The sequence below is a fragment of the Hemitrygon akajei genome, unplaced genomic scaffold, assembly GCF_048418815.1.
Source record: "Hemitrygon akajei unplaced genomic scaffold, sHemAka1.3 Scf000050, whole genome shotgun sequence".
Classification (NCBI taxonomy): Eukaryota; Metazoa; Chordata; class Chondrichthyes; order Myliobatiformes; family Dasyatidae; genus Hemitrygon; species Hemitrygon akajei.
This window is the reverse complement of record NW_027331936.1, coordinates 4160105-4186056: the sequence shown is the minus strand read 5'-3', so window position 1 is coordinate 4186056 and position 25952 is coordinate 4160105. Positions and strand designations below refer to the sequence as shown.

The following is a 25952-nucleotide window of genomic DNA, read 5'->3' as shown; positions in this document are numbered from 1 at the left end:
GAGGTAATGGTCAGTCTGTGACCCAGAGGACAGGACAGCGTGCGTATCGATGTAATGGTCAGTCTGTGACCCAGGGGACAGGACACTTTAACACAGCAGACGGAGAGTATGTGATTCAGGGGATCTGGCAGTGTGTAATCCAGAGGCTGATCTGTGTGTGACGCTGGTGACTGAACAGTTTGTGATCCAGGGAGAATTTGCTTGTGGAAAATAATCCCAGTGATATTTCTCAGTAGCAACTGACACCATTCCATTAAGCACCTCTGGTTATCAGTGTGTTCAACTACTGCATAGCCAGTGATCAGTATTATTGTGTCTATCCTGTTCTGTATCTGGGAGTGGATGTGTCTGGTCACCGGCTTATTGGGATGGTCACCTAGCAGGAAGTGCGATTCACATTCACCAACACAGTTCCACTCCAAATCTGATCACCCGGAGTCTCGGCTCCATTGATTGATGGCTCTGTGTCTGTTCTCGCTGGAATTTAGAAGGATGAGGGGGTGAGGGATCTCAATGAACACTTTCGAATGTTGAAAAGGCTAGACAGAGTAGATGTTGAAAGATGTTTCCCATGGTGGGGAAGTCCAGGATAAGAGGACACAGCGGAAGGATAGAGGATTATCCATTTAAACAGAGATGGGGAGAAATTTCTCTAGCCAGAGGGTGGTGAAGTTGTGGAATTTGTTACCACAAGCAGCTGTGGATGGGTGTATTTAAGGCAGAGTCCTGGAGATTATTGATTGGAGACTTAATCATAGGTTACGGGAAGAAGGCCAAGAACTGCGGTTGAGGAGGGTAAAAAAGGATCAGCCATAATTGAATGGCGGAGCAGATTCGATGGGCTAAATGGCCTAATTCTGTACCTATGTCTTATGATCTTATTGTAGCCACCCATTGTAAATCCTTGTTTTGCTGAGCTCTGAATCACTCTAGTGTAACTTGTAATTCGTCATTTATTTCAGATGGGAAATTAAATCAGGTCCGGAAATTACTGAAGAGTTTGTCACTAGACAGCTCATCGAGTGAAGATGATCGGGGCACCGGAAACAATGCACCAAAGCAGGGTCAGATTGAGTGCAATGTCCCAGTTGAATGCAGTCCGGCCGCAGAGAAGGGAGAGCAAATTCAGCCCAGAGACAGTGACGTCAGAGACACCAATCAGGACCCCGGAACTAGCACAAGTGAGGCGACTGCCTGTCAGCTCGGCAGCTCATCAAACATGCAACTGTCAAATCCCCAACAAGGAGTGGGTGAGTGAAATGTGAGAGTGATGTGTTCACAGAATGTAGTACGGGGAAGGGTAAATGTGAGGATTTGTTGGAGGGTTATAAGTATAGAGATTGGTTAGAGGAGAGGAGAAATGTATGGGTGTGGTACTTATGGTAGTGGGGCACCCGTGATCCCACTACAGTAAACGCACTACATGTTTCAAGAATTTCCAGGATGTGTATCGGAGGAAATGCAACTGTCCAGATGAAGAGAGCATTTCTGGGATACGAATTAAGGGAAATGTTTTCGCCAGGATGGAGAGAGCATCTCTGAGAGGCCACTCTCGTTGACAGCCCCAGCATTTGCTCCCATCCTAAATTGAAATAGGTGAGTGGGTGGATTTGGAGTGGTTCGTTTCTGGCAAAGCAGTCCTTCTGGTAAAGCATTGTTGGGTAGGTTTTGCGGACAGTCTTGGGGAAAAGGACATATGTGTGTACATGGCCGATCCCAGTGTGGTTCCTTGTGGAACATGACTGGTCAAAGATCGCCAGCCAGGTTAAGCCTCATTACCATATGTCTGCTAAGGGGAAGGTGACTATGAATCCAAAAGGTCAAGCATGTTAATTTTCTGTATGAGACTCCCATGTGGGACCTTGTCAAACACCCGCCTAATATCCAAGTAGGCAAGATCCACTGTGCAACTTCATGCATCAGCTTTGTCACTTCCTGGAAGAACTCAATCAAGTTAGCAAGATGCTTCTTCACCTGCCCAAAGCCTTGCAGCTGAACCATAAACCACTCTAACATTCTCTCTTTCATACTCTCATGGGGCAGATATAAAAGGCTGAATGCATGTACTACCAGCTTCAAGGACAGATTTAATTCTGCATTTATAAGACTACTGATGGTCAGCAACTATGTTAGGATTCACTCTTATTAATAATAAGACAATCTTATATATAAAATTATAACTTCGTGCATGTTGCAACTAATAACCAGTCATTGAGATAACCCGAGTATACTTACAGAAGGGCAGAAAATATACTGTTAGGTTATGAAGGGATTTACATAAGAACATAAGAGATAGGAGCAGGAGTAGGCCAATCGGCCCCTCAAGCCTGCTCCGCCATTCAACAAGATCATGGCTGATCCAATCTTAACTCTAGTTTTCACCGAATCCCACAAGGCAACAGTGCCAACCAACAGGGCACCATGCCGCCCATTTTATTTTATTATTCATCCCGCCCAAACCCATGTGATCACCCGGGGAAAAAAACCGAGTTGCCAATTGAGGAGAAAAAATCTGGAAAATTCCTCTCCAACCCATCCAGGCTATCGAAAACTGGTCCAGGAGATCACATGGCTGATCTAAACCTAACCTCATGTCCACTTAGCTGCTCGCTCACCGTGTCCCCTAATGCCATTTTTATCCAGGAAAATGTCTATCTCCGTTTTGAATTTATTGAGTGCAGTAGCTTCCACAGCTCTCTGCGGCAGTAAATTCCACAGCCCCACTACCCTCTGAGTGAAGAGATTTCTCCGCATCTCAGTCCTGGAACGGCATCCCCTTATTTTAAGATTATGCCCCATAGTCCTAGTTTCACCCATCATTGGGAACATTCTCCCCGCATCCACCCGATCAAGCCCCTTCACAATCTTATATGTTTCAATAAGATCGCCTCTCATTCTTCGGAACTCCAATGAGTAGAGTCCCAATCTACTCAACCTCTCATCATACATCAACCCACCCATCCCCGGAATTAACCTAGTGAACCTTCTCTGCACTGCCTCGAGAGCCAGTGTGTCCTTTCTTAAATATGGACACCAGAACTGCACGCAGTACTCCAGGTGTGGTCTCACCAATACCCGGTACAACTGCAGTAAGACCTCCCTGTTCTTATACTCCATCCCCCTAGCAATAAAAGCCAGCATTCCATTGGCCTTCTTGACCACCTGCTGCACTTGCATACTAACTTTTTGTGTTTCCTGCACCAGGACCCCCAGATCGCTTTGCACAGAAGCACTTTCCAGTTTCTCTCCATTTAGATAATAAGTTGCTCTATTATTTTTCCTGCCAAAGTGCAAGACCTCACACTTGTCAGTATTATATTTCTTCTACCAAATGTCTGTCCAATCACTCAGCCTATCTATGTCCCCCTGCAGGGTTTCAATGTCCTCCGCACTCATTACACTCCCTCCCATCTTTGTGTCATCAGCAAATTTCGATACGTTGCACTTAGTCCCTTTCTCCAAATCATTAATATAGATTGTAAAGAGTTGGCGTCCCAACACCGACCTCTGTGGAACACCACTAGTCACTAACTGCCAGTCTGAGAATAAAACATTTATCCCAACTCTCTGTTTTCTGTTAGAAAGCCAATCCTCCACCCATGCCAGAATATTATCCCCAATCCCATGATTTTTTTACTTTAAGTAATAATCTTTGGTGTGGCACCTTGTCAAATGCCTTTTGGAAGTCCAAATACACCACATCCACTGGTTCCCCTTTATCTACCCTATATGTTATGTCCTCAAAGAACTCCAACAAATTTGTCAAACATGACTTCCCTTTTGTAAAGCCATGCTGACTTTTTCCTATTAAGCTATGTTTATCCAAATGCCCTGTTACTGTTTCCTTAATTACCGATTCCAACATTTTGCCAACCACAGATGTTAGGCTAACTGGCCTATAATTCCCAGCCTTCTGTCTATTGCCCTTTTTAAATAAAGGAGTTACATTAGCATTTTTGCAATCTGATTTAAGGAACAAATGATAATAAATGATGTAATTCTATATCAAGCCTGGAGGAAAAACAGAAATCATCTGTGCTTTTATATTGACATTCAAAAAACATTTGAACATTTGATTCTGTCCCTGACTCGTGATTAATAAAACTTTCTAATATATACACCCAATACCTGTGAAATATTTACATCTGATGAAGCATTGGCGTACAATAATCACCTACTAACAACCGCAATGGGGGAAAAAAAACAACTGTAATCAAAATAAATGTACGCAATTTCCAGAACGAAACGCTAAGCCTGCTGCGGTCTTGTCTGGCTTTAAACCCGCTCTCTAATTTACCGAATCGGAGAAAAATCAGGTATCAAACCAAGACAAAAAAAAACAGCAAATGAATTATAGCTTGACTCATCTGCTGTACAGAATGATTTGAAAAAACTAGCTATTGCATCTGTAAAGCTAAAACAATTAATTCAAATAATGGAACTAATTTCCAAAGATATAAACATTAGCTTTAGATGAGAAAAGTATAGAACATAAACATTACGAAAGGAGCTGGAGTGCTAGTAGTATATGACAGAGCATCAGGATTCAATATATCAGATAGATGAATATGAAGCATACAAGTATATTTAGGATATCAACAAGCAAAGAAGATAGATCACCGTGTGATAAAGAGAATTTATTCAACATAATTTACTTCAGGGCTAAAGAAAGTCTGCCAAGCAAAGCTGAATAATAACAATATAACAAAGGCAATAACCACGTTCACTCTGCTTATATAAACGTATTCATTTGGCATAATATCTCGGTCTGAAATTGATGTGGAAAACTTATAAAGAAAAATACGAATTGAAATAGCAACTTTTAGAAAACACCGTGTGGACTCCAGCACACTTAGGTTAACACAACCTAGGACAGGATGAATAACCGACATAAAAAATTACACAACTGTCGGATAAAACTTCTCAAAATCAAAAACAGGTTTAATATCACCGACAGGGGTTGTGAAATTTATATAACATTGCATAAGTATTCACTCCTTTCTAGTCCATATTTAGTAGATCAAACTTGGGCAGAAATTACGGGTTTGTATTGTGTGGAGAGATCTCTATCAGCTTTGCACATCAGAACACTGTAATGTTTCCCCATTCTTCTTGACAAAAATTGCTCAAGCTCTGTGATATTGCATGGGAATCGTATGTGAACAGCCGTTTTCAGGTCTAGCCAAAAATACTCGGTTGGATTGTGGTCAGTACTCACACTTGGCCACTCCAGGACAGTACGTTTGTTGTTTTTAACCTCTTCCTGTATAGCTTTGGCTTTATGTTTGAGACCATTGTCTTGCTGCAAATCAAATACTTTCCCAACTCGCAGCTCTCCAGCAGACTACATCAGGTTTTCCTCCAGGATTTCCCGGTATTTTCCTGCATACCTTTTACCCTCTACCTGTAGAAGTCTTTCAGAATCTGCTGCAGTGCAACGTCCCTAAAGCATGATTCTTCATGGTAAGGATGGTGTGACTTTGATGATGTGCAGTGTTTGGCTTACATCAAATATAGCATTTAGTCTGATGGTCAGAAAGCTCAGTTTTGGTTTCATCCACCTTAGAAACTTCAGGGTCTCCCACATGCCTTCTGGCAAACTCTGGCCAAGATTTGAGTTATCTTCAACACGGCCTTTCTCTTTGCCACTCTCCCATAAAGCTGTGATTGGTGACGTGTCCAGGCAACAGTAATTGTCTGCGCAGTCACTGAAGTTTGTAACACCTCCACATAGGTCTCTTGGTGGCCTCCCTCAACAGTCCTCTTCTTGTACGGTCACTCGGTTTTTGAGGAAAACCCCTCTAGGCAGAATTACAGCTGTGCCATTTTATTCCCATTTCTTGATGATTAACTTAATTGTACTCCAAGAGATATTCAGTGACTTGGAAATTTCTTGTATCAATCTCCTGATTTGTGCTTTTCAATTACCCTTTAACGGGGTTGCTTTTACTGTTCTTCTGTCTTCACGGTGTAGCTTGTACCAGAATTCTGACTCGCCAACAGTTGGACCTTCCAGATACAGTTGTAGTTTTACTGCAATCAATGATACACCTTCACAGCACGCAGGTGTCCAAAAACAGAACGCAATTCAACTAATTATGTGAATTATAAAACCAATTGGCTGCACCAGTGCTGATTGGTTGTGTCATACTACAGGAGGATGAATACTTAAGCAATTAATCACATTGTGTTTTGTGTATAGAGTTAATTTAGATTACTTTTCAGAGATGTTTCCACAAGGCTTTTATTCAGCCGGTTCGGATATCACCCAAGTGCGGAGTAAGAGACACGGGTCGATAGTTTCCTGGGTCCAAGATCCTTCTGTCACGCTAGAGACAGAAATAATAGTTCGTACATTGTTGCCTCGACGTATCACTCTAACCAATCAATCTCAGGGCCAATGTCAGCTGCCCGCTGTCTGCTGGGTCCATCTTCGTGTGGTCGAGATTTGCTGTCACCGTGTTCGGAATTGGCCCAAGTGAGGAGTGAGAGACACTGACGCAGGTCGATAGCTCACAGAATTCAATACAAACATTATCACAGGGAAAAATAAAACTATAAACACTAGGCCAAACAGGGCCGTTGACTAAGTCTCTCAAATGGAAAACCAAGCCGACACTGCGGTTGAAAAGAACAACTAAATATAAAACTAATACTGCTGGTCTTCAGAGTCAGTTGACCCAACAGTCCAATTTCTCAGGCCGAATGCAAGCAGGCAGCGAAGCATTGCTGAGTTCATGTCTACACTAACACCACGATGATAAGTATGGAGTTAAATACAATCACAATGAAATAGTAATTAACAGGCACGCAGATATTCACAAACGCAATTGCCGTACCTACTGCGCAGCCCAATCGGTTGTTGTGACAGGGCCTTCCTCTCCAGGTGCAGCCCTTGAGGCGCCACAGACCCGTGTCCAACTGGTAGATAAGTGCCATGCTGTGCACTGCCGATATCGGAGCCAAAGACTTCCATGTGGAGACTGAAACAAGAGCTTATAGAGTGGTAGCTCGAGACGAAACATTCACAAAATGTGGACCCTCCGATTGGAGCTAATCGGGCATCCGTTTCAACATCAAAACTGACACAGAATCCCTGAGCCTAAACTTAAGCAACTTAAACACCAGGAAACCGCATTACAAAGACCTACTCGCTCAAGAAAAACACAAGGAACTCTCAAACCACGAATGACTGTTGTGAAGCAACAATTAACCAATTCAGGTGCTCTAAAAATCTCAGACCCAATGCTCTCCGATGCCCTGAACAGGTCTGCAGAAGTCACTACAGGGCTCCGCTCCCTATATCTGGTACCTAATGAATAATAATTAGTTGACACATGCTTATTCACAAACACAGTTGCCGTATCCACTGCGCTGCCGAATCCATGGTTGTGACATTTTTATGTTGATCACTGTCAAGACAGCCACATTAAATCCACTGTGATTGAATGCTGTAAAACAATAAAACATGAAAATATAGAACATTGAAACCTACAGCACTTGAAAGGTCCTTCGGCCCACAATGTTGTGCTGACAATGTAACCTACTCTAGAATTTGCCTAGAATTGCCATACAGCATAGCCCTCTAAACTTCTGAGCTCCATGTATCTATCTACCAGTTCCTGAAAGGACCCTCAACCACCTCGTGTCCGCCTCAACCACCGTTGCTAGTAGTGCATTCCATGCTCCCACCAGTATCTGTGACATCCCCCGTACCTCCTACTTCCAAGCACCTCTATGATCCCTCTATGACCCCTCGTGTTAGCCATTCCAGCCCTTGGGAAAAAACCTCTGTCTATCCACACGATCAATGTCTCTCATCATCTTATGCACCTCTATCAGGTCACCTCATCCTCCGTGGCTGCAAGAAGAAAAGGCCAAGTTCACTCAACCTATTCTCATAAAACATGCTGTCCAATGCAGTGAATATCCTTGTAAATCTCCTCTGCACTCTCTCTACAGTATCGACATCCATCCTCTAGTGAGGTGACCAGAAATGAACACAGTACTCCAAGTGTGGTCTAACTAAGGTCATACATAGCTTTAACATTATTTCGCAGGTCTTTAACTCAATTCCACAATTGCTGAATGCTATCACACCGCCCGCGTTCTCAACAACACTGTTAATCTGTGCAGAATCTTCGAGCGTTTTGTGGACACAAACTCCAAGATCTCTCTGATCCTCCACACTGCCAAGAGTCTTACCATTAATATGCTATCCTGTCTTCAAATTTGATCTTCCTAAATGAACCATTTCACTCTTATCTGGATCTGAACTCCATATGCCACTTTTCAGCCCAGTTCTGCATCCTATCGGTGTCCTGCTGTAACCTCTGACAACCTTCCAGACTATCCACAACACCACCAACTTTTGTGTCATGGGCAAGCTTACTATCCCACTCTTCTACTTCCTCATCCAGGTCATTTATAGAAATCAGAAGGAGGAACAGAACAGTTCCTTGTAGAACACCACTGGTCACCATTCTCCCTGCAGTATTCCAACCACCTGCAACTACCCTTATTAGGAAGCTAATTCTGGATCCATAAAGCAATGCCCCCTTGGATCCCATGCCTCATTACTTTCTGAATGAGCCTTGCAATGGAATGCCTTACTGCTCTACCTTCATTAATGTGTGTGTGTTTTTGTTATATCCTTAAATAATTTAATCAGTTTCGTAAGGCATGACCTGCCCTTGACAAAACAACACTGACTATCCATTAATCAGATTATATCTCTCCAAATGCTCATAAATCCTTCCTCTCAGAATCTTCTGCAACAACTTGCTCACTGGACGTGCTCACTGGTCTGTAATTTACTGGGTTATCTCTACTCCCTCTCTTAAACAAGGGAACAGCATTTCCAAACTTCCAATCCTCCGATACTTCTCAACACACTATTGATAATGGACAGATCATCGCCGGAGTCTCAATAATCTTCCCATAGTAGCCGGGGGGCATATCTCATCAGGTCCCGGCAACTTATCTAATCAATGCTTTTCAAATTTTCCAGCACATCCTCTTTCTTAATGTCTATACAGACAAGCTTTTCAGTCCACTGCAAGTCATTTCCACAATTTCCAATGTCCTTTTCACTGGTGAATACTGAGGGCAAGTATTCATTAAGTACCTCAGAATATTTTAAATGATCGGCAGATTCAGAAATATCTGTTGAGAATGTCGCGTTGAAATCTAACCAAGCCACGTTGCCATTCCTGGAGACCCCCATCGATTTGTTATGCTTGCACGACGTGTCCTCAGCTCCAATGCTGATCGTTGCAGAAGTCGGTGATATGTATTCGATCCTTTATCAGCAAACATACAATCTTGAAGCGTTGAATCTGAACTGCACCCAAGCGTCAGTTCGGCGTATTTGAGTGAATAATAATAAGAAAATATAACACCCGTCAATCCCCAGCTGTGTACTGCACTGGACAAAGCACAAATTTAACATCAGTCACTCCCCAGCTGTGTACTGCACTGGACAAAGCACAAATATGCAACTGATTCCCTTCGCATTTACCACACCGTCACTGATGCGACCATAAAAAGCATCATGAATACGCAACATAGAACATGTTCGGAAGTGTTTGGCTCTGCTTAAATACAAAACGGTGTTCCCCTTTACGTCTTGATTAATTTCTGATCCTCCTGTTAATTTGCTTTGTTACAGAGCAGCAAATTCTGAAGACGAGCAGCAAAAATGGTTCAAGGAGTGGGCAGGGGAGGAGTTCTACTGAGTTCTAGTAACATCAGGAAAGGACATGGTTTTGCTGGTGAATTATTTTAATCTATAATACTCTGCTGACTCTCTGCCTGGGTTTTATTCAATATCGGCAATTCACAAAATATTTCTGAAAACTGGCCAGAGAGGTGAGAGAGTTAACATTTCTAGGGGGGAAACAGAAACCCGTGGAAGGGGTACAATTACTGTCTGCTCCTGCTCCTCTCACAGTTTGTGATACACATTAAAACTGCGAGGTATTCCAAAACGCAACCACTCTGCAGATGCTGAAAGTTTTGAGCAACAGAAAGTCACACAAAATATTGGTGGAATTCACGAAGTCAGGCAGCATCCATGGAGATAAATAAACAGTTGACATTTCGGATCAGGAACACGAGGAATAGAAAGCAATAAGGCAGTATCTAGAATTTCTGTCCCCTCATTTCCAGACGGAATCAGGGCCTTGGCCCAAAACGTTGATTGTTTATTCTCCTCCAAAGATGCTGCCTGACCTGCTGAGAACCTCCAGCATTTTGTGACAAATCCCAGAGATTTGCTGAGAAAGGGGTTGACCAGGCAGGCAGACAGTAACCCCGAGAAAAGCGGTGGTGATGAGCAGTACCAGGAGAGTGATGGTGATGGTTACTATATTCTCAGCAATAAACAGTCCTTTCAAAACAGAGAGGTATATTATTGTGGAACAATAACTCCTTCCATAACCTATCCACCCCCTCTCTCCGGCCCGAGCCGTTCCTCCTCCCTTCCCCCCTCTATGTATGTATGTATGTACGTTCGTATGTGTGTATATATATACAGGACTGCATTTGGTGATCTTTATGTTCCAGAGGGAAAGCTGCTGCCCAATATGGGGTCAGTAATTTCTTTAATGCTCCTTATTTTCCTTCACAGGTCCGAGCTCAGTGATCACCGAGCTCCTGGCAAGCTGGAACGATTTCCAGCTGCTGCAGTTGACGGATTTCTACCGGGACAGGCTGGAGCAGGCGATGGAAGGAGGGGTGCACGGAGTGAGCCTGGCGTTAACGGCCGAGAATCAGTTCAACGGAGTGAAACATCGGGTGAGTGGGAGGGAGAATGAGTTTGAATTTTCACACATCACAGGACTGATGGGTGTCGGGACTCTCACTCATCGGATATTAAGTTAGACAAAAGAACAACAGGGAAATAAATACTGTACATACAATCACAAACATGTGAATCTGAACGAGTGATAGAAAGGGGTGTAAAGACCCCGCGGACTGGTGGGTGGCTGCTCAATGTTCAGAGTGAGTTGAGCAGGTAACAGTTGTGTGGGCTTACAGTATTAAATGGAAATATGACAGGAGGTTTGGGTTTGGGATGAACGTGAAGCGTAAGTGCAGGATGTCAGTGAGAACTGGAATATTATCAGCGGATACCACAGGAGCTCGAGTGTGTTCTGTTCTGGGTGGAGATGATTGTGTTACAAACTGTAACTGAAAACAGTGTGAATCGGGGAATACTGCCATGTTGTAATGTGTAATCACTGAATAAACCTCCACTGGGAAAGGCAAAGAAAAGGCATCAGGTGTCAGCCGGTAATCCGCTGTCATGTTGGACACTGGCGGACTGAGGAAATGAATCACATCGTCTTTCTGCAACTTTTCCGAGACCGCTCACTCGGTTATAAATGCCCGCCTGACTTCTTTCCTAATTTGTGATGGTATTTTCTGATTTCTGTTTTACACTGTGAATCCAGTGAGGAATTATTTATGGATTTGGAGGCACTTCAATGAAGCGTTCACAGACCAGCCAGGATCTCATTGACTGGTGGACCAGGTTGACGGTGAATGTCCCTCCGTGTGCTCTGCACTCAGAATGTACAGTCCATGTCCAGACAGGATCAGCACCCGTCCGGGTGACTACTCAGTGTGATCCCGTTACAGAGCACATCATTTACTTCACATTCTCTGTGTGAATCTGTCAGTCCCCAATATGTTCACTGTTACTCTTCACAGAAAATCTCTGATCTCGCAGATAAGGGAGAGCGGGCGGACAGTTCTAAACTCCTCCTGAGCCTGGTGATGGAGAAAGGCTCCCGCGCCCGGAGGGTGATGTGGGAAACCTTTGTGAAAATGCGGATTGGTGTCCCAAAGTTTGACAAAATACTGAAAGAAATACAGGAACATGGTGAGATAGAATCAGAGATTAATTTAATTTTGGATTCAAACATTACATACTTATAATTTGAGGAATTGAAGCGTGTCAATTTATTTTAAATCTGAACAGGTTGTGTTCCGGTCCATCAACCCGTACCGGAGATTCCCAGTGAGCTGAAAGGTAAGTGAAGAAACCGCTGTTTCCACCAAAGGTTGATATTATGTAGGGTCATGTCGTTGTTGAGCCACGGGGATTTGATCAGGTAAACGTTCCACCGTGACACAGCGCACAGTGAGACACATGGAAACATGTTTGCTGGAGGGAGAGTTTTCACAGGACATTATGAGGATCAACTCAGAGAGTTGGTGAGTTTGCTGAATGGGATCACGGCTCTCTGGATCCCGCAAAAGCAGATTTCTCCTCTGGGGTCAGAATGGAGAAGATGGCAAGACACTGTGGGAAATGTCTTACTCTGAAAGGTGAAATACTTTCCCTACAACCACACAACTCCCAGTACAGCCCTCACCCCAAATCAGTTTTCTAAATTCCCTCAGATCCTACAGATGATCTTTTTTAGAAACGGAAGTCCATTGAAGTTCTCGTCACAGAATTACAATGATAATTTAATGAGAAAAGCAGGTAACACCCCACCTCGTCTGTCCAACCCCAAAGCAGCATATGAACCCCACTTTGTTCACATCTGCACTCCCTTAGTGCAAACTCTGCTACAGTTATCCAGTTTAATTTCCCACTAAATAATCCTGTGAATTCCATCAGGAGACAGTGTTACTGAGGGTATGATGGGGGACAAAATCCTCGGCGCAGTCCACAGAAGCTGAAATTGATGTGATGTGTGATGGACACTGTGGAAGGGTGAGAGATGGGAATTAGGACAGGGAAACTGAGGGTTGTGGGATTGCGGCAAGGAAGGTGGAAAGGACTGAAAATATCTATAAATAATATTCCAATTAATTAAATTGTGACCGTCTGGATAAGAAACTCACTACATCCGTAAACACATTGTGTCAGTGAAAATGGAGCCCGGGGCAGTCCATGGGCTCAAGAGATTGTCAGGCTTCATAATCTCAGACTGAATTCGATTACTGAACTGCACATTTAACAGAGGAGAGAGTGAAGCAAAGACAGATATCGTAAAAATTATTAAACTTACAGTAACCAATGTTTTAACTGATCGCTTGAAGCCCTTGAACAGAAATATAAAGAATCTAGGCCAACACCCACATTCAGCCTGTCTCATTTCCAAGAACTAATTCACTCCTCTCAAGGTCCCGCAACAACAGATCCCTTCACCGGGGTCAGACTGGAGAAAAGGGCAATCTGAGGAGCAAAACAATGGGAAATTTCTTACTCCGAAAGGTGAAATTATTTCCCTACAGCCATGCATCCGGCAGTACAGCCCTCATCCTAAATCAGTTTTCTAAACTCCATCAGAACCTGCAGGTCATCATTTTTAGAACCGGAAGTCCATTGAGGTTCTCGCCACAAAATTACAGTGACAGCATCCATATAATGAGAAAAGCAGGTAACACTACAACTAATCTGTTTGATCCCAGAGCAGCATATGAACCCCACTCTCTTCATATCTGCAACCCTTTAGTGCAAACACTGCTAAAGTTATCCAGTTTAATTTCCCACTCGATAATCTTGTGATTTCCATCAGGAGACAGTGTTAGTGAGGCTGCGATTTGAGACAAAATGCTCAGCTCATTCCACAGAAGCTGAAATTGATGTGATGTGTGATGGACACTGTGGAAGGGTGAGATATGGGAATTAGGACAGAGAAACCGAGGTTTGTGGGATTGCGGCAAGGAAGGTGAAAGGACTGAAAATATCTATAAATAATATTGTAATTAATTAAATTGTGATCATCTGGATAAGAAACTCACTACATCCGTAAGCACATTGTGTCGGTGAAAATGGAGCCCGGGGCAGTGAATGGGCTCAAGAGATTGTGAAGTTTCATATTCGCAGACTGAGTTGGATAACTCAACTGCACATTCAACAGAGGAGAGAGCGAAGGAAATACAGATATCGTAGAAATTGATAATTTTACTGTAGCCCATATTTTAACTGATTACTCGATGGCTTTGAACAACCCTGTATGGGGGTTGGGGAATCTTGACCACAACCCTCATACAGCCTGTGTCATTTACAAGAAAGAATTCCAAAGATGTTAATTTTCGAATGGCACCGGAGGAAGTTTTCAAACTGCTCACATTTCCGTCACCTGTGTTAATGCTTTTCCAGTCCACATTCAGATAATGAAACCCCTTAGTTTCTCCCTTGGGATTTGGTAATTCTCTACAATTTGCCTGCAACCTTTTTCTTCACGTTTCTTTATGCGGTTTGCCGAGGGAGCAGTGAAATTCCTACACCCATTTCTGAATATGAAGCAGATTCTCTTCCTGATTATTGAAGAACATTATTTCTACCACTGTCACATTCTCTAAAGCAAATATTTCCACAATCAATGTTTTCCTACTTTCCCTATCTCACTTGAATACGTTCATTGAAGACCCCATGCATCTTGACACACTGTGAGGCCACACACACGCCGGCAGGGTCCTGACACACTGTGAGGCCACACACACACACACACACGCCGGCAGGGTCCTAACACACTGTGAGGCCACACACACGCCGGCAGGGTCCTGACACACTGTGACGCCACACACACGCCGGCAGGGCCCTGACACACTGTGAGGCCACACACACACACGCCGGCAGGCTCCTGACACACTGTGAAGCCACACACACACACACGCCGGCAGGCTCCTGACACACTGTGAGGCCACACACACACACACGCCGGCAGGGTCCTGACATACTGTGAGGCCACACACGCACGCCGACAGGGTCCTAACACACTGTGACGCCACACACACGCCGGCAGGGTCCTGACACACTGTGACGCCACACACACGCCGGCAGGGTCCTGACACACTGTGAGGCCACACACACACACGCCGGCAGGGTCCTGACACACTGTGAGGCCACACACACACACACACGCCAGCAGGGTCCTGACATACTGTGAGGCCACACACGCACGCCGGCAGGGTCCTAACACACTGTGACGCCACACACACGCCGGCAGGGTCCTAACACACTGTGAGGCCACACACACACACGCCGGCAGGGTCCTGACACACTGTGAGGCCACACACACACACACGCTGGCAGGGTCCTGACACACTGTGAGGCCACACACACACACACGCTGGCAGGGTCCTGACACACTGTGAGGCCACACACACACACACACGCCAGCAGGGTCCTGACATACTGTGAGGCCACACACGCACGCCGGCAGGGTCCTAACACACTGTGACGCCACACACACGCCGGCAGGGTCCTAACACACTGTGAGGCCACACACACACACGCCGGCAGGGTCCTGACACACTGTGAGGCCACACACACACACACGCTGGCAGGGTCCTGACACACTGTGAGGCCACACACACACACACGCTGGCAGGGTCCTGACACACTGTGAGGCCACACACACACACGCCGGCAGGGTCCTGACACACTGTGAGGCCACACACACACACACGCCGGCAGGGTCCTGACACACTGTGAGGCCACACACACACACACGCTGGCAGGGTCCTGACACACTGTGAGGCCACACACACGCACGCCGGCAGGGTCCTAACACACTGTGACGCCACACACACGCCGGCAGGGTCCTGACACACTGTGACGCCACACACACGCCGGCAGGGTCCTGACACACTGTGAGGCCACACACACGCCGGCAGGGTCCTGACACACTGTGAGGCCACACACACACACGCCGGCAGGGTCCTGACATACTGTGAGGCCACACACACGCCGGCAGGGTCCTGACACACTGTGAGGCCACACACACGCCGACAGGGTCCTGACACACTGTGACGCCACACGCACGCCGGCAGGGTCCTGACACACTGTGAGGCCACACACACGCCGGCAGGCTCCTGACACACTGTGAGGCCACACACACGCCGGCAGGGTCCTGACACACTGTGAGGCCACACACACGCCGGCAGGGTCCTGACACACTGTGAGGCCACACACACACACGCCGGCAGGGTCCTGACATACTGTGAGGCCACACACGCACGCCGGCAGGGTCCGGACACACTGTGAGGCCACACACGCACGCCGGCAGGGTCCTAACACACTGTGACGCCACACACACGCCGGCAGGGCCCTGACACACTGTGAGGCCACACACACGCCGGCAGGCTCCTGACACACTGTGAGGCCACACACACACACGCCGGCAGGGTCCTGACACACTGTGAGGCCACACACACACACGCCGGCAGGGTCCTGACACACTGACGCCACACACACCCCTGTCGTGGTCCTGACAACCTGTGAGACCCCAGGTACCCCTGACAGTAAACGTACTATAAGGTAGCAGAAGTGCCTGGGAAGCTGGTTGATTGGAAAGCTTTTAAAATCTAACAAAAGGCATCAAATGAAGCATAAAAAGGGGGAAGCCGAAAGAAATGGAAATGATAGGCTAACGCGCACAAAATCCTGGGAGCATCAATGCAGAAAGTACAGTGTACGTTTCGAACCGAAATACTTCGGCAAGACTGCAGAAAAAAAAACCCGAGGAGTAACTTTGAAAGCTGGGGGAGGGGTGTAAAGAATCTCCAGCGATAGGTGAGATGAAGGGGGAGGGGTGGCATGGAGCAATGAGCTACGAATATGATTGGTAAAAGAAACAGCAGGCCATGGAAGAAAGAAAAAACTTTGGGGGGGGGGGGGGGGCAGGTGAGCAGCAAAGGGAGGTGTAGATGCACGCGGTGTGGCCTCTTGTATATCGGTGAGATCCGACATAGATTGCGAGGCATCTTCGCCGAGCATCTAACTCCGCCCGCCTGAAAAACCGAGATCTCCCGCTGGCCGCCCAGTTTATTTCCCATTCCCATTCCGATATGTTTATCCATGGGCTCCAGCAGTGTCGGGATAAGGCCACAATCAGGATCGAGGAACAACAACTTATGTTCCGTTTGATTAGCCTCCAACGTGATGGCATGAGCATCGATTTCTCAAACTTCCGGTGATGCTTGCACCCCCCCCTTCACGTCGTTCTTCCCTCATGTTATCTCCTTGCCCGCCCATCTCCTCCCTCCAGCTTTTTCCCCGCCTTGCTTGGATTTCTAGCATTTACAAATTTTCTCTTCTTTGTAAAATTATGAGCCAGTTAGCCGAACCTCGGTGATTGCAATGTGTTGGACTCTATTATTAAGGTTAAAGTTTCGAGATATTTGGAGCCTAATGATAAAATAAGCCAAAGTCAGTGTAGTTTCTATGAAGGGAAAGGAGAGGCAGTGGAAATCATTTACTTGGATTTTCAGAAGACGTTTGATATGTTAATTGGAGAGACATATGTTTCCTGACAGGGTCCTGGCATACTGGGAGACCCCCCACATAACCCTGACAGGGTCCTGACACCCGGTGAGACTCCACATACACCTGGCAGTCTCCTAAAACACCTTCAGACCCCACACATCGCTGCCAGGTACCCGACACACCGTGAGACCCCACAAACCCCTGACAGTGTCCTGAAGCACTGTGACCCCACACACCTTTGGCAGGTTTCTGACACACTGGGTGACCCCACACAACCCTGGCAGGGTCTTGGCACACTGTGAGACCCCATACAGCCCTGTCAGTGTGCTCACACATTGTTGGACTCCACACACACCTGACAGGGTCCTGACACACTGTGAGACCACACACACCCCTGACAGGGTCCTGGCACACTGTGAGACCGCACACACCCCTGACAGGGTCCTGGCACACTGTGAGACCCAACACATCCCTGGCAGGGTCCGGACACATTGTGAAACCCCACACACAATTGGCAGATTCCAGATATACCGTGAGATCCCACACACCCAGGACAGGATTCGATTCCACGTTGAGATCCCACAGATCCCTGTCAGGGTCCTGACACACTGTCAGAACCATATCTTATCAGGGGGCTTAAAGTAAAGAAGACCTTAAAAGGCAACTAGGGCCGCGTAAAAACCAAGGAAACACAATATAAGGTATCAAAAGTGAGTGGGAAGTTGGTTGATTGGGAAGCTTTTAAAATCTAACAAAATGCAACAACGAAACTTTAAGAAGGGAGGAAGGCAAACGAGATGAAATTATAGGCCAGTTAGTCTAAGTTCAGTGCAAAAGTATTGGAGTCTATTATTAAGGATGTTTCGTGGTATTTGGAAACTAATGACAAAATATGTCAAAGTCAGCATGTTTTCTGTGAAGGGAAATCATGTCTGACAAATCTGCTCGAGTTTTCTGAGAAAGTACAAAGCAGTGTGGACAAAGGAGATGTAGCAGATGTCATTTACATGGATTTTCAAAATGAGTTTGGATGTTTCCATACATCAGGCTGCTTAACTCCAATGGCATTACAGGAAAGTTACTGGCAGGGTTAGCGGAATGACCAGCAGCCAAGAGGCAGGGAGTGGGAATAAAAATAAGCTTTTTCTGTTTGGCTGTCGGTGACTGGTGATTTTCCTCAGGGATTAGTATTGGGACCACTACTTTTCACATTGTTCGTCAATGATTTAGATAATGGAACTGATGGCTTTGAGGCAAAGTTTACGGATGATACAAAGATAGGTGGAGGGATCGGTAGTGGTGAGGAAGCAATGCGATTGCAGTAGGTCATAGACAAATTAGAAGAATGAGCATAAAGTGGCAGATGGAATACAGTGCTGGGAAATATACTGTATGATAAAGTATTTTGGTAAAAAGGAATAATAAGAGTTAAATGTTTAATGTGGCAAGGTTCTGGGCCGATGGGTCTATTCCTGTGCTGTTCTGTGTTCTATTCTGGTCCTATGACAGCTGAAATCCTGAACCACCTGCTAGTGAAATTCCTCGGTCTCTGCTCTCTTCTTCAGCACCAGACCTGTAATCGACATGGTTTTCAAACGTGTATTTAAAGTCACAGACCAGTAGCACCTCCCCTTCCTGCACTTTCCACAGACCTTGTCTGACCTGTACTCACATCCACACTCCAGTCCTTGTACAGCTGTGCTGCAGAGGGCAGGCCAACATGCTGCATAAATGTGGCGGACTGGGAGGCTCAACAACGGGTAGTCAAAACAGCCCAACGCATCACCGGGACACCCAGCCTACCTTCCATCAGGGACGTATATACAGAAAGGCTCCGGAAAAGGGCCAAGAGCCTCAGGAAGGATCCCACCTATCCTGTCTATGGGCTGTTTGCCCCTCTCCCATGAGGGAGGAAGGATCCCACCTATCCTGCCTATGGGCTGTTTGCCCCTCTCCCATGAGGGAGGAAGGATCCCACCTATCCTGCCTATGGGCTGTTTGTCCCTCTCCCATGAGGGAGGAAGGATTCCATCTATCCTGTCTATGGGCTGTTTGTCCCTCTCCCATGAGGGAGGAAGGATCCCACCTATCCTGTCTATGGGCTGTTTGCCCCTCTCCCATGAGGGAGAAGGGTCCCATCTATCCTGCCTGTGGGCTGTTTGCCCCTCTCCCATGAGGGAGGAAGGATCCCACCTATCCTGCCTATGGGCTGTTTGCCCCTCTCCCATGAGGGAGGAAGGGTCCCATCTATCCTGCCTGTGGGCTGTTTGCCCCTCTCCCATGAGGGAGGAAGGATCCCACCTATCCTGCCAATGGGCTGTTTGCCCCTCTCCCATGAGGGAGGAAGGATCCCACCTATCCTGTCTATGGGCTGTTTGCCCCTCTCCCATGAGGGAGGAAGGATCCCACCTATCCTGCCTATGGGCTGTTTGCCCCTCTCCCATGAGGGAGGAAGGATCCCACCTATCCTGCCTATGGGCTGTTTGCCCCTCTCCCATGAGGGAGGAAGGATCCCACCTATCCTGTCTATGGGCTGTTTGCCCCTCTCCCATGAGGGAGGAAGGATCCCACCTATCCTATGGGCTGTTTGCCCCTCTCCCATGAGGGAGGAAGGATCCCACCTATCCTGTCTATGGGCTGTTTGTCCCTCTCCCATGAGGGTGGAAGGATCCCACCTATCCTGCCTATGGGCTGTTTGCCCCTCTCCCATGAGGGAGGAAGGATCCCACCTATCCTGCCTATGGGCTGTTTGCCCCTCTCCCATGAGGGAGGAAGGATCCCACCTATCCTGTCTATGGGCTGTTTGCCCCTCTCCCATGAGGGAGGGATCCCATCTATCCTGCCTGTGGGCTGTTTGTCCCTCTCCCATGAGGGAGGAAGGATCCCACCTATCCTGTCTATGGGCTGTTTGCCCCTCTCCCATGAGGGAGGAAGGATCCCACCTATCCTGTCTATGGGCTGTTTGCCCCTCTCCCATGAGGGAAGAAGGATACCACCTATCCTGCCTATGGGCTGTTTGCCCCTCTCCCATGAGGGAGGAAGGATCCAACCTATCCTGCCTATGGGCTGTTTGCCCCTCTCCCATGAGGGAGGAAGGATCCCACCTATCCTGTCTATGGGCTGTTTGTCCCTCTCCCATGAGGGAGGAAGGATCCCACCTATCCTGTCTATGGGCTGTTTGCCCCTCTCCCATGAGGGAGGAAGGATCCCACCTATCCTGCCTATGGGCTGTTTGCCCCTCTCCCATGAGGGAGGAAGGATCCCATCTATCCTGCCTGTGGGCTGTTTGTCCCTCTCTCATGAGGGAGGAAGGATCCCACCTATCCTGTCTGTGGGCTGTTTACCCCTCTCCCATGAGGGAGGAAGGATCCCACCTATCCTGCCTATGGGCTGTTTGCCCCTCTCCCATGAGGGTGGAAGGATCCCACCTATCCTGTCTATGGGCTGTTTACCCCTCTCCCATGAGGGAGGAAGGATGCCACCTATCCTGCCTATGGGCTGTTTACCCCTCTCCCATGAGGGAGGAAGGATGCCACCTATCCTGCCTATGGGCTGTTTGCCCCTCTCCCATGAGGGAGGAAGCGACGTAGCATCCGCAGCAGGACCACCAGACTCAAAATCAGTTACTTTCCTCAAGCAGTAAGACCCATCAACACCACCAATGACTAAGCCACCCCTCCACAACTAACACCCCCACCCCACCACCAGCACGCTTTGAAAATTTACAGTCAGGACCACCTGAGGTCAGAGTGACTCCTGTATCGTATGTATTTATATTTATTGTGCTTTCCATTGCATACCTTATCTGAGTTTTCTGTGTTACATAAGATCCGGAATAACAAGTATTCCCTTTTCCTTTCCGCGTGTATCCTCAATCTTGAATCTGTTGAGTATTTACAACACAGACTCTTTAAGAGACACGAGACTGCAGATCTGCCGTCTCAGACCATTTTCTGGAGGGACTCAGTGAGCTGAGCAGCATCTGAATGATGGAAGGTGTGAATTAACTGCATTTTGTGTCTCAATCTCCTGAACAAAGTATTGACATTTCCTCTCCCAACCACCCATCCACAGTGCACGTGCTGATCAGCAAAGCTACTTCTTTGCATTTTGAATCAATGACGGTGGGAGGGACGGTGGAGCTGTGATTCCCCGACCTGTTCCTGTGACAGAATGCCCACTACCCTCTTCTCTATCTCCATACGTCACATCAACACTGGGGATGAAAAGTTTCTTCCACAGGAACAGTGATATATGTGGCTGTAGCGAGAGGGAGCCAGTAAACTCACCTTCACAGGACAGTTAATAGTGAAATGTGATGATCTGATGTTTATCTAGACCAGGCCTCTCTGTCCAGTCAAGGCTCTGATAATCAAACTTACTTTACTCTACGAAAATCCTTTGACTATTTCAATTAATGCAATAGCTTTGAGTTATTGTGTTTAAATACAGAGATCTGCTTTGAGGCATCCAACATTTTGTCCACTGTCTGTTTCCATTGAAGATGTTCAACAGAAACACAAGGAGACTCTGCAGGAACAAACTGAAACACTGAAAGCGAACACGATCCTGATGAGGGAGAAGGTGAAGGTTTTCCAGCTGGTTGATCGATACGCTGAGCTCACGGTCATTTCTACTGTTCGAGATCGGATACTGGTGGAACATGAGCTGCTGGCAAGAGGCAGAGACCAAGACGAGTGGAGAGTAAAACATCTCCGCAGAGAGCTGAAAGAAATCCGGACAGATCAGTTGTTCCAGAGCAGCTTTTCCCTGAGTAAATACAAATCTGGAAGTTCAGCAGCAGTCTCCGGAGTCGCGGGAATTGGGAAAACAACAATGATACAAAAGATTGTTTATGACTGGGCGACGGGAAAAATATACCAACAATTCCAGTTTGTCTTCAGTTTCAAATTCTGGGATTTAAACTCCATTAACTGCAGAATAAACCTGAGGGAACTGATTCTGGATAAATATCCTTACTTTGGTGATTTACTGAGAGAGGTCTGGAAGAACCCAGAGGGATTGCTGTTTATATTCGATGGTTTGGATGAATTCAAGCACAAAATCGATTTTGCTGACAGTCGGAGAGATACAGAACCCAAGCACCAGTGTCCAGATCCCGAGTGGTGGTGTGAAGTGTCTGACATCGTGTACAGTTTAATCCAGGGCAAGCTGCTCCCAGGGTGTTCAGTGCTGGTGACCACCCGCCCCACTGCGTTACATTTATTGGAAAAGGCAAAGATCAGTGCTTGGGCTGAAATCATGGGATTTTCAGGTGAGGAACGGAAGGAATATTTCATAAGGTATTTTGAAGATCAGACGGTCGCAGCAGCTGTTTGCAAACACGTGGAAGAGAACGAGATCCTGTACACCATGAGCTACAACCCCTCCTACTGCTGGATCCTCGCTCTGGCACTGGGCCCCTTCTTCACACAAAGAGTCAGGGACCCACAGCGAGTTCCCAAGACCATCACCCAGCTGTACTCTTACTGTATTTACAGCATCCTGAAAAACCACGGCCGTGAGATTGAGAACCCCCGTGATGTGTTACTCAGGGTTGGTCAGATGGCCTTCAGAGGGGTGTCCGAGAAGAAGATTGTGTTTACAGATGGAGATTTGATCAACTACAATCTGCAGCCTTCCCAGTTCCTGTCCGGGTTCCTGATGGAGCTTTTGGAGAGAGAGGATTCTGCCCGGTGTGTGGTGTACACATTCCCACACCTCACCATCCAAGAGTTTGTAGCTGCAGTCGCACAATTCCTGAATCTACATCCCGGGGATATCCTGAAATTCCTCACTAAACCCCCAACATGACAGATGGACGATTTGAGGTATTTCTCCGTTTTGTTGCTGGTCTCTCCTCCCCAATGACAACTCGGGGCCTGGAGGAGTTTCTGGGTCCATTTCCTAATGAAACAACCTGCCGGGTGATTGACTGGGTGAAAGAGGAGATGAAATGTCAGAGTGGAAACACATGGAGTGAAGCTGGTAAAAGGAGCCTCCTGAACACATTGCACTACGTGTTTGAGTCTCAGAATCGTGGACTGGCTCAGGCCGCACTGGGATCTGTGGAAACACTTTCATTCAATGGGATGACACTGACCCCGATTGACTGCGCGGTCCTGTCTCATGTCATCGGACTCTGTGATACAATAAAATCCCTCCAAATGCAGGTTTGCAACATTCAATGTGAAGGGATCCAGCGGCTGGGACCCGGGCTGCACAAGTGCTTGGATTTGAGGTAACTTGATTTTTCTCACACTCTGAACTTATTCCATTGTCTTCATTCAATGCTAAGTAATTTGGATAAAACTTCATCTGATCAGTGAACAACGGCCATTGGTTTAATGGCAGTAAATCACAGGAATGGCCGTGTTTCTCACTGCCTGTGACACGTCCATTGACAATGTTCCTTCTCACTGTTACTGACACCCAGACTGACACTGACTGCAGCAGGTGGGTCAGAGATTCACACCCCCTTCCCGGTGAGGGAGAAGAGACCGTCAGCAGACTGTCCCAGTGAAAAGGAAATAAATACCATTGTGAGATTGTCCTCCCCTGCCCTTCCCCGTGTGTGAATATCACCATCAGTCAACTTGTGTGACAGTGCTCACTACAAGATACCCAAACCCCATAGGCACATGTCCTGTCTCGTTATAATCCTAGGTTCATAACACCTATACCGTACAATCTATCTTTTAGGATCGGCTTCTTCCCTCCGATCCTCCTGTGGGACATCTCTTCCTCAACCACCTTCCTTAACCTCTTCCTCCTGTGGATGACTCTTCTCCATCCCACTTCCTCCCGTGGGATCTCTCCTCTCAGTCCCAGTTTCTCCTGGGTGATCTCTCTTCTCCATCCCCTTCCTCCTGTGGGATCTCTTCCACATTTCCTTCTCCAGAGGGATCTCTCTTCCTCTTCCACCTGTGGGATCTTTCTTCCCCATGCCCCTTCCTCCTGTCGGATCAAAATTGCCCACACCCCTCCCTCCTGTCGGAACTCTCGTCCCCGCACCGCTTTCCTCCCGTGGGATTTCAATTCCACAACCCCCTTACCACTATGGATCACTCTTCCCCATTCCCCTTCCAACTGTGGGATCTCTCTTCCCCATTTCCTTTCATCCTAGGGGAACTCTCTTCCTCATTCCCTTCCTCATGTGGGATTTAACGTCCCCATTCTACTTCTTCCTGTGGGATATCTCTTCCACAGCTCCATTCCTTCTGGGGAATCTCTCTTACCCATCCCCTTCCTCCTGTGGGAACTCTCTTCCCCATCAGCCTTCCTGCTGCGGAATCTATCATCCCCAACCCCCTTCCTCCTGTGGGATCTCTCATCCCCATCCCCCTTCCTCCAGTGGGATCCCATTTCCCCATTCCCCTTCCTCCTGTGGGATCTCGCCTCTCCTTCACCCTTCATCTTGTACGATTTCTCTTACTCATCCCCTGCCTCCCGTGCGATCTGTATTCTCCATCTCCTTCCTCCAGTGGGATCTCTCATCCCCATCCCCATTCTTCCTGTGGGATATCTCTTCCACAGCTCCATTCCTCCTGTGGTGTCTCTCTTCCACATCCCTCTTCCTCCTATGAGATCTCTCTTCCCCATCCCCCTTCCTACTGTGGGATATCTCTTCCCCATCCCCTTTCCTCCTGTGGGACCTCTCATCCCCATCCCCATTCTTCCTGTGGGATATCTCTTTCCCAGCTCCATTCCATTCCGCCTATTGGATCACTCTTCCCCATCCCGTTCCTCCTGTGGGATCTCCCCTACCCTTCCGAGTTCCTCCTGTACGATCTCCCTTCCAGATCCGCCTTCCACCTGTGGGATCTCTGTTCCCCATCCCCCTTCCTCCTGTGGGATACCTCTTCCGCAGCTCATTCCTCCTATGGGCTCTCTCTTCCCCATCCCCCTTGCTCTTGTGGAATCTCTCTTACCCATCCCCTTCCTCCTGTGGGATCTCTCTTCCCTATCCTCTTCCTCCTGTGGGATCAAAATTGCCAACACACCTCCCTACTTTCGGAACTGTCGTTCCCGTCTCCCTTCATCCCGTGGGATCTCTCTTCCGCAACCCATCCTTCCTTCCATTCCTCACTTCTCCAAACCGCTTCCCCCTGTGGGATCTCTCTTCACCATCCCTCTTTTTTGTGTGGAATCTCTCTTCCATAACGCACAGCCTCCTGTGGGATCTCTCTTTCACATTTCTCTTCATTCTAGGGGAACTCTTTTCCACATTCCCTTCCTCCTGTAGGATTTAACTTACCCATTCCACTTCTTCCTGTGGAATCACTCTATTCCTTATGTGGGATCTCTTCCAAATTCCCTTCCTCCTGTACGATCTCTCTTCCGCATCCCCTGCCTCCTGTGGGATCTGTATTCCCCATCGCCTTCCTCCAGTGGGATATCTCATTCCCAGCTCCATTCCTCCTGTGGGATATCTCATTCCCAGCTCCTTTCCTCCTGTGAGATATCTCATTCCCAGCTCCATTCCTCCTGTGTGATCTCTCTTCCGCATTTCTCTTCCTCTTGTGGGATCTCTCTTCCCTATCCTTTATCGTTCTGTGGGACCTCGGTTCCCCATCCGCCTTCCTCCTGTGGGATATCCCATCCTTCATTCTGTGTGATCACTCTTCTCCAATCCCCTTTTCCCAGTGGGATCACTCTTCCTCTGCCCTCTTCTTCCTGTGGGATTAAAATTGCCCACGGCCCTCCCTACTTTGGA

The 25952-nt window shown here is 47.2% G+C and overlaps 1 protein-coding gene across 1 annotated transcript in view; it reads left to right on the top strand.

Moving 5' to 3' along the window:
- LOC140721095 (NACHT, LRR and PYD domains-containing protein 3-like) overlaps positions 1-23080 on the top strand; it is a 33029-nt gene extending 9949 nt beyond the window's left edge. The window contains exons 5-8 of the mRNA XM_073035960.1: positions 10631-10797; positions 11716-11887; positions 11987-12037; positions 21741-23080. Of these exons, the coding sequence (XP_072892061.1) occupies positions 10631-10797; positions 11716-11887; positions 11987-12037; positions 21741-23050 (1700 nt within the window). The 3' untranslated portion in view covers positions 23051-23080. The remainder of the gene's footprint in view (positions 1-10630; positions 10798-11715; positions 11888-11986; positions 12038-21740) is intronic.
- Positions 23081-25952: the final 2872 nt, after the last annotated feature.